This window comes from Humulus lupulus, chromosome 1 (genome assembly GCF_963169125.1).
Source record: "Humulus lupulus chromosome 1, drHumLupu1.1, whole genome shotgun sequence".
In the NCBI taxonomy this organism is placed as follows: Eukaryota; Viridiplantae; Streptophyta; class Magnoliopsida; order Rosales; family Cannabaceae; genus Humulus; species Humulus lupulus.
The window spans coordinates 132,318,437-132,328,612 of record NC_084793.1 but is presented as its reverse complement, the minus strand read 5'-3'; the positions used below and the strand labels follow the sequence as shown (position 1 = coordinate 132,328,612).

General features: G+C 40.2%; 1 protein-coding gene across 1 annotated transcript; it reads left to right on the top strand.

Annotated features, from left to right (window-relative positions):
• Positions 1-1,532: 1,532 nt before the first annotated feature.
• On the top strand, positions 1,533-8,004 carry LOC133797953 (uncharacterized). Its single transcript, XM_062236097.1, has 2 exons — positions 1,533-1,897; positions 7,419-8,004. The coding sequence occupies exons 1-2, from the start codon at positions 1,639-1,641 to the stop codon at positions 7,691-7,693; spliced, it is 534 nt and encodes a 177-aa protein (XP_062092081.1). The 5' UTR covers positions 1,533-1,638; the 3' UTR covers positions 7,694-8,004.
• Positions 8,005-10,176: the final 2,172 nt, after the last annotated feature.

Here is a 10,176-nt window from a genome sequence, read left to right as displayed (position 1 = left end):
AGTAATATGAGCAATGTATTTTCTACATTTTATAATCATTTGTAGCATCTAAGTACATTAAAGGAAATTAAGAGGATTTGTTGTACTTTTAGTTTTAATTTTCAGTATTTGTATATTTACATTTACTACTCGTGGAGTGCCTGCCCGCTGTCTTGGACAAGTGAACGCATACTAGTCACCGATTACTTAGGGGGCATAGATGGATCACCTCGCTGGATAAACACTTGCAGAGAGCGACCTACGTTACTAAGCTTATCATGAGACGAGTAAACTATTGTCAATGCTTTCGAGAACGAAATAATGTAGGGAACTAAGCCCAAAAAGGGGAGGGTAAACCTAACGTTATAGAAATCTAAGTAGCCTACGGGCATGGAACTTGAATTCTCTCTAGAGGACTATACGCCCGAGGAGCAATAACAAGTCCCCGACTTCCAACAAGTGAACAAAAATCCCAAGACGCTGGTACTTGGGTACAAGCCTCAGTTGCCAAAACTCGAGCATTGTCAAATCCAATAACCTAGGGGCAAAGAACTTGACCTATGTCCAGAGGACCTCGCGCCCATTCCACGACAGTTGTTTGTTGTGAAGACATTGGGCTCCAAAACATTTTACTTGATATTTGCATAAATATTTGAAATGAGCATGAAACACAGGTTAGTTCTATGTAAGCATATCATATTGTAATAATATTTTCCACATCATGCACTAACTAATAAACCAAGTATGTATGTAGGAAAACAAACGAGTCTTCTTTTTGGTTCTCAATTGCTTTCCCATGTAAACTGATATCTGTTTCGGCGTATGCGCAACATACCATTTATTCATTAATTTATTGAATATGTTTCCACAGCACCCTTTTTTGACTTGCTTTCTATTAACGAATTTTTTTTTACAACTTTCCATTTTCTACAAATTTATGACTAAGATATCCATTTGATACAAAACAACACTTTTCATTAGCATTGTTTGGATGCACCAAGAAGCTAATAAGCCACGCACAGCAAGTCCTTAACACTATGGTCTCTACCTAGCTCTAAAACCTGGCTGATTAGGGTTCGAAACTCAATTGCTAATATGTTAGTTTGATGTTAAGAGTAAAAATAAATAACACCATCTCAAATATATAAATTACACTTCTAATTAATATTTATAGTGTTCTAAACATTTTCAGATGTGATTAGGATTTTATGTAGTTTCTTTTTTTTTTTTCAAATTAACGTAGTTATTATTTAGAAAAAAATAAGAAAATAATTATTACGTAAGCACCTATGTTTCTAATGCAGGATAGTAAGCATCAGTCAATCCACAGAAAAGAGCATAAAAAATAATGGTTGACTCATCTTGGGAAAACAAATTAATACTAAAGTCAACAAACTAGTAAATATAAATAATTTATTATAGTTCTACAACGTGTTTTAATTGGTTTCGGACAATATAAAAGCGTAACAACCGCAAAATTGAAAACGGTGTCAATTCTTGGCCGTTTAGCACTAATTGATCTCCGTTACTGATCTATATAAAGTAAACCATTTACTCTTTCCCTTCATCACCAACAAGTACCAATTAGTAAACTTATCTCTCCTAGTTTTTATTCTAGTTTCAATATATATTTAAAAGTCTCTTGGTTTTACTCAGAGAATGGCAAAGGGATTAATATTGGGAGTGATATTAGCTTCGATGTTGGCCGCATGCATGGCCAACAGGGATGGGAGGTTCGGTTTCAACTACACAGATTGGCTTCAAAAACATCGCAGCTGGTATGGTCAACACCACCCAAACAAAACCCAAGAGGTTTCCAACAAGATTATCGTAGGTGGCTCTCAACATTGGCGCTTCAACTTTAGCTACACCGATTGGGCTTTCAAGCATGGCCCATTCTATCTGAATGACGTCTTAGGTAAAACTATTATTAATATCTTCACACGCATTATATATAAATATCTACTATTGTTATTTTCATTTCGTACCAAGAACATCATATAACATATCAATTCTATCAATAAAAGTAATAAACGAGATATATTTTGGTGTGCATGCTAATAGCAATTCTGCACTCTTTGAGTCAGTGCCAAACTCCCACAATACTCAGTATTTCATTCAAGAAAAGGATACCCAGAAAAATACATTGTTCCAAATATATACTTACAACCAAAAGTCAGAAATTACAAATTGGAAGCATAACCGAATATGGTTGCAAAACTCCTCTCAGCTCAACGTCTGAAGTGTCCAACGAAATCCTCCAGCCATCGAGGTCTCACGCACTTACGTGGCTTACGCGCTTCACCCTTCTCTTCTGCATTGCCGATTATCTCTTCTTTCTCTTGTTCTGGTTGAATGTCTTCACGCGTGATATGATCTTCTGCTTCCTGGGCTTCTTGGGTTGCAAGGTCTAACCATCCTCTCACACCTTCGTGGGCCAAGCCAGTATCCAGCTCTATTGGGCTTGTGACTTGGGCCTGTGTAACACTACTCCCCCCGTCAAAACGAACCTTGTCCGCAAGGTTGTGTAATTTGTACACCTCCATGAACAAATCGAAGTCTTCCCACGTAGCATCCTCGGGAGAACTCAAAGACCATTGAACTAAAACCTGTCGCTGGCTTTTGTTGTGGAGTTGCTGAACACGCGTTGCTAGAATTGCCAAAGGAAGCATCACTGGTTTATTACCGATACTCAGTTCAGGCAGAGGAAAACTCTTGATCGGAGAGGGTCCATAATAAGGCTTCAGCAGAGATACATGGAAAGTGGGGTGAATGCGGCTGCCTTGTGGAAGTTGGAGTGTATACGCGACGGGTCCGGCGTGACCAATAATTTCAAATGGGCCGAAATAGCGGCGAGATAGCTTCGAATTCAGACGGTGAGCAACAGTGGTCTGACGGAATGGTTGAAGCTTGACCAATACCCAGTCCTCCACCTTGAAGTGACGGTCCCTGCGATGTTTATTCGCTTGCTGTAACATCCTGTGTCGAGCATGAGTCAAGTTTTCCTTGAGGCGGAGGAGAATGGCATCTCTCGAAAGTAAATCAGCCTCAACAGCTTGAATCGATGTGGCTCCTCGCGTATAAGCTGGTATCGTGGGCGGTGGTCGACCATACACGGCTTGGAACGGAGTCATCTGAATGGCTGAATGAACACTGGTGTTGTAATGGTACTCTGCCCACTGCAAAAATTTACTCCATTGCTTCGGGTTCTCAGCGGTAAAAGCTCGAAGGTACTGCTCAAGGTACCTATTGGTCACTTCGGTTTGACCGTCGGTTTGGGGATGATAGGCGGAGCTCATTTTCAATGTGGTACCCATAAGCTCAAATAACTTCTTCCAAAATGCACTAGTAAAGAGAGGGTCCCTGTCTGAAACAATTGTTCGTGGAATGCCATGAAGACGAATGACCATATTAGAGAACAATTCAGCCACTTTGCTCGCTGTATAAGGGTTTGGAAGTGCACCAAAGTGTGCGTATTTGGTAAATCTGTCAATCACCACCAAGATATTTGTTGCCCCATTGGACTTAGGTAAACCCACAATGAAGTCCATTGCCAAATCTTCCCAAACCCGTTCCGGCATTTCAAGAGGTTGTAGCAGCCCATAAGGTGAAGTGGGTGAGTATTTGACCGTTTGACATGTGAGACAGCCCTGAACATAAGCCTTAACGTCCTTGCGCATCCCTTGCCAGAAAAAATTTGCACTAAGACGAAGAAAAGTCCGTTCTACTCCTGCGTGACCGCCCACTAGAGATTCATGAAATTCCTTGAGCAACTGTTGTTTCAAACTGGAATGTTTGCTGATAAGAAGCCGCTGTTTGAACAAGAGCAGGCCATCCTTGATAGAGTACAAAGTACTGTCGAGATTACCTTGCTGCCAGGCCGTATGGAGGGCTCTCAAATTGGGGCAAGTGGTATTTTCCTGGCATAATTCATCCAGAAAATCAAAACAATCGCGACTCAAAGCTAACTGAAGTGTTGAGGCCGGTATTTCATCCCTTCTGGATAAGGCATCTGCTGCAGAATTTTGACAACCTGCTTTGTACTCAATAGAGAATTGGAACCCCAAAAGTTTCCGAAGAAATTGTTGTTGCTCGGGTGTTTGGATCACTTGTGTCAGTAACTCCCTTAGGCTCTTGTGATCCGTTCGAATAATAAAATGGCGACCCAACAAGTATTGACGCCATTTATGGACTGCCTCCACAATCGCCCTCATTTCCCTTGTATATGCCGAAGTGCCTAGAAATTTTGGTCCCAATTTCTTACTGAAGAAAGCTAATGGGTGCCCATCTTGCATCAAGACCCCACCAATGCCCACGTTGGATGCAGCTGTCTCTACTATAAAATCCTTAGAAAAATCTGGTAGACGAAGTACCGGAGTGGCTGTCATTGCTTGTTTGAGAGTGGCAAAAGCCGCTGCTGCTGCTGCATTCCAAGTAAACTTAGCATCCTTGCGTAAGAGGTCAGTCAAGGGGGCTGTGATCGCTGCATAATGGGCTACAAACCGGCGATAATACCCCGTCAAACCCAGAAAACCCTGAAGTTGTTTGGCTGTTTGTGGGGTCGGCCAGTCGACCATGGCTTGTATTTTGGAAGGGTCGGCCCGTACACCTTGAGAAGATACCAAGTGACCCAAATATTCTATCGATTTCTGGAAGAACAAACACTTGCTGCCCTTAGCGTAAAACTTATGTTGCCGCAGTAACTGTAGCACTAGCTTCAAGTGGTGACAATGCTCCTCTTCACTCCTGCTGTATACTAAGATATCATAAAAAAAAACAGTCACAAAATGCCGCAAAAAGGGGCGAAAGAGCTGATTCATTGTCGCTTGAAAAGTGGAGGGAGCATCGGTGAGGCCGAACGGCATATCCACAAATTCATAGTGGCCTTCGTGAGTCCGGAAGGCTGTTTTGTGAATGTCTCTATGATCCATGCGGATTTGATGATACCCCGCCCGCAAGTCAAGTTTAGAGAATACTCTAGCGCTGCCCAATTCATCAAGTAGTTCATCAATCGTAGGAATAGGAAAGCGGTCTTTAACGGTGATCCCATTAAGAGCCCGATAGTCCACACAAAAGCGCCATGTACCGTCTTTCTTTTTAACCAACAAAACGGGTGAAGAATAAGGGCTAGTGCTTGGACGAATAAAACCCACAGCCAGCATCTCCTTGACCAATTGCTCAATCAAATCCTTCTGAAAATACGGGTACCGATATGGGCGAACATTAACCGGTGTGGAACCCGGCTGTAGAAATATGCGATGGTCAGTCCCTCTATGCGGCGGTAGTTGATCGGGCTCCTGAAAAATATCCTCAAATTCAGTCAGAAGTTCCTGTGCATTAGAAGGAAATTGAGCTGCCAATGCGTCAAAAGGCGGCTGTTTACTCTCGGTCCTGTCCAAAACCGCTGAGAGGTGATAGATATCCTTAACCTCTCCTTCTTGAAGCATCGCATGAAACTGAGTAAAAGATAATTGGTGAGCTGCCAATTCCTTCGATCCCGCCAGCTTGATAACCGTACCTTGCCAAGTAAATTCCATTGTGAGCGCTTTATGATCATGAATACACGGACCCAACGTTTGCAGCCACTGCATCCCCAAAACAATGTCCAAACCACATATGGGTAATACATACAGATCAACAAGGAAACTATGGCCCTGCAAAATGAGTTCGACCCCTTTACATATCTTGGAACACAGCAGAAAGTTCCCATTGCCCATATAGACTTTGAATCGTTTGGTATCCTCACACTCCAAGTGCAACTGTGTGACCAACGCCTCTTGAATGAAGTTATTGTGACTGCCCGTATCAATGAGCACTTCGACTGCTTCGGACCCATGTGTAGCCATAATCCGAAAAATACGAGGGTTCATTGAATTGGATAACGAATTCAAGCTAACTTCTTCTTCAGTCTCTTCAGCCTCTTCATGCGACTCACTGTCCACCATGGTACCCATCTCCTCATCATCATAACCACACAGAATAAGCATTCGATTTTTGCACTTATGACCAAAATGAAATTTCTCATCGCAAGTAAAACAGAGACCCTTATCACGTCTCTCCTTCAACTCAGTTGGTGATAGCTTTTTAATCGGCAAGGGAGAACCTGTGGGGGCCGATATAGAAGTACCTGAAGCGAACGGTCCCGGTTTGGGAAACTGTACCGAGTTCATTCCCTGGTGCGGGGTAGTTGTACGGTTGGACCACGGAGCTTTAGTAACCTCCCCTCGAGGTTGAGAAACCCAATCATCATGACGATCTTCAAATAACTGCGCCTTCGCCATTGCATCAGCCAAATCCTTAGGGGGAAGCATGAGAAGCTCACGGCGAATCTCCACCTTCAGACCCCAAATGAAGAAATTCAGGAACATCGATTCCGGCACTCCAGTGATACGAGGCATGAGAGCCTCAAATTCAGCTCTGTAATTGGACACTCTTCCTTTCTGCGTGAGTTTGGAGATGCGGCCTAAGGGGTCATCGTATATGGACGTCCCAAAACGTTGCTGCAGAGCACGCAAAAACGATTCCCAGTCAGTGAACGACCCACTCTTCTCCATCCATTGGAACCAGGTGCAAGAGACTCCTTCCAGATGGAACGGCACAATGGTCAGACGAATGTGATTTTCCACTCGATGCAGATCAAAGAACTTATTGATCTTATATACCCAATCCTCCACATTAGTCCCATCGAACTTGGGTACCTTGACCCTCAGTGTTTTCAAAATGGAATTGACGTCAGAAGCTTCTGGTTCAGAGTGTGAACGTCGACTTGGGGTGCGACCCGATTCCCTCATCGCACTATTTTCGCCCGTCAAGCCTGGCGACGGTGGTGGTGGTCCTTGGGAAAGTCGTTCCTCAGTCTTCGCCATATGTTGGTCCAACAAGGTGGTAAACTTCTCCAATTGTGACTCCGAATGCTGTTTGAAAGTAGCTTCCAGGGCCTGTAACATGGCAGCAATCTCTTCATTTTTCATGGTGAAAAAAAGAAAACAATGAAAGCACCAAATAATAGCAATTCTGCACTCTTTGAGTCAGTGCCAAACTCCCACAATACTCAGTATTTCATTCAAGAAAAGGATACCCAGAAAAATACATTGTTCCAAATATATACTTACAACCAAAAGTCAGAAATTACAAATTGGAAGCATAACCGAATATGGTTGCAAAACTCCTCTCAGCTCAACGTCCGAAGTGTCCAACGAAATCCTCCAGCCATCGAGGTCTCACGCGCTTACGTGGCTTACGCGCTTCACCCTTCTCTTCTGCATTGCCGATTATCTCTTCTTTCTCTTGTTCTGGTTGAATGTCTTCACGCGTGATATGATCTTCTGCTTCCTGGGCTTCTTGGGTTGCAAGGTCTAACCATCCTCTCACACCTTCGTGGGCCAAGCCAGTATCCAGCTCTATTGGGCTTGTGACTTGGGCCTGTGTAACACATGCAGTTTTTAAATATGATCCACCTGTGGGCAAGAACCCACACCCACACAGCGTGTACCAGCTGCCCGACTTGAGGAGCTTCATCCAGTGTGATATGAGTAAGGCAAAGAAGCTGGCAAACGCGACACAAGGCGCGGGTGAGGGATTTGAGCTGGTGCTGGACAAGTGGCAGCCCTACTACTTTGCCTGCGGTGAGAGCAATGGCTTCCACTGTGACATCGGACGCATGAAATTCTTCGCCATGCCAATGCTTCGTGCGTGGTCGTGGCGCCGTACTTAACTTGGTCATCATGCATGGACGATGGATCTACTTTCCACAAAGAGCTAATCCAAGTTTTATCATTTTCACTTGATCGGAGAGTCTTCATCCTTTAGAAGTTAATAATATTGAGCAATTAATAATATATATTGTTCAATAAATTAATTGTAAGTTTTTTTTATCATATTTTAATCCTAGTTTTCTATGATGAAGTTTATTACGTACAACTCGTTTGCTCAATCTGTTTCCCACTTAGTGTATGTGCACAATATATAACATTTTATACACATTTTTTATTACTTGGAATAAAAGTCCAAACAAATACTCCTTAATTACTCCAGTACTTGTCCAATTATAAGTAATAAAATTTCTTAATAAGTTTGTCCCAACAATGACTTTTATATATAGTAGATACAAACAACCTTTAATTAATTTTATATATAGAATTTACTAATTATTATTATTAAATTTATTTTATTATCATATAAATTTCAAATAAATAAAAAATATTACATAAAAAAAAATGACATAAATATATTAAATGAAAAATTAAACCAAAGCATTGTTAATGATAACATATTAAAAAAAATGATATTTTTCAATAAAAATTAAGATTATGTATTATATATTATTATTATCATGATAATTTATACTATTTAAATTTATATTAAGATAAGTATTAAAGTTTTGTATTAAATATTACTATAATAATATTTTAATTTATATTAATATAATTAGTAAAAAATTAGGATTATTGGCGGAAACTCTGCCATTTAAGGAACAAGTTCAGTCCTGGCATTTCTGGGAAGTTCAAGCCGTCCAAGCTGTATAACAGCTCAATAAACCAGCAACTTGTGGCTTATAAGAATGCAGTCTGGTGTCGAACTATCCTCCCTAAGCACCGTTTCTTGTTATGGATGGTGGTCAACTCTTACCTCCTAACTAGAGATAATTTGGCTAAGTCTAACATTCTGTTGAATAGCCAATACAGCCCAGTTTGTGAAGACCAATTAGAAAGTCATCACCATTTGTTTTTTGACTGTTGTTTTTCCAAGAGGGTCTTATCTTGTATTTTTTCTTGGCTTGGATTTCAAGCTTGGGCCACCAAGTTTTCGGATTGGACTGTTCGGCTCAGTGTTGGGCAAAATGATAGTATGGACATTATTCTGAATATGGTACTAGCAGCAGTGATATATCATATATGGAGGAATTGGAATAGATGCATTTTTGATGGGTTCTCTTTGACAGCTAACTGTATAGCAAAAGAAGTGATTACTTTAGGCAAATATAGATTATACATTGTTCATAGTAGGAAGGTTTTACCTCATCTGCATGTTACATTTGCTTAGTTTTATTTAGAAAATTTAATAATTATTTTTATTAAGTTTTTATGATTGTCATATAAATTTTAAATAAATAAACAATATTATATATAAAAGAATGACATTAGCATATTAAAAGAAAAATTAAACCAAAACATTGTTTATGTTTTATTTTTAAATTAATACGATAACCTACTAGATGAAAAGCTACCCTATTTAAGGTACAAAACTTTCATAATATTATTCAAATCTCACCTCAATGAATGGAGAAGAAAGTTATTTATTCTTGATAGAAGATAAATATTACTCGAATTTCTTATTTAGTTAGATAGTCATATTATTTGTACACACATGACACTCACTACTAGAAAATGAGTCTACAGCGACGACAAAAGTCGTCTCTGTAGATCAAGAAATCGTCGATGTAGGTATACAGCGATGACATGTCGTCACCAAAACGGCGTCGCTGTAGGTCCATATGTGAAGCAATCTACGGCGACAACAAAACGCAATCGTCACAATAGTGTTTCACTACAACGACGACATGTCGGTTGCAATAGGAAATCATTTTGTTCAGTTGGACTGGGATATTGCGACGACATGTCATCGCTGTTGGTGGTTGTAAAATTTGAAAATTTGAATTTCAAAAACTTCTACAGCGACGACATCTGGTCGTTGTAGGTTCATCGACCGCTCCATATACAGCGACGTCATGTCGTCGCTGAAGAGTGTGTGGGTTTATATGCTTCCAGCGAAGACATGGCGTCGTTATAGTGTCACGAAAACTCATATTTTTGTGTTCAGCGTTCACCCTACGGCGACGACATAGGTCTACAATTTTTAAAAATATATATATATATTTAATTAATTATATTGAATAAATTTTATTTAATAAAATATTAAATAAATAAAACCAATTTACTAATTAAATAATAAAACCAATTTAACAATATCCATAGTCTCCAAAATGTAAGATAACAAAACATAAGTAGTATTGTCTCCAAAATATTATTAATTTAAAAATAGTAATATAACAAAACTAAATGTCATCAAAATCAATTGCAAAGTCATTATCGTCGGGTTGTTGTGGTGGCTGTGGTGGTTGTGGCTGCTGTGGTTATTGTGGTTGAATGCTTGCCATCATGGACTGTATCATGTTCATGTCCAAGTTGATAGAATGAA

What these genes read in the sequence shown, in the direction of transcription:
- LOC133797953 (XM_062236097.1), top strand. Translation starts at nt 1,639, where the DNA reads ATGGCAAAGGGATTAATATTGGGAGTGATATTAGCTTCGATGTTGGCC. An exon ending in CTATCTGAATGACGTCTTAG is followed by an intron (nt 1,898 to 7,418) that starts GTAAAACTATTA and finishes TAACACATGCAG; the next exon opens with TTTTTAAATATGATCCACCT.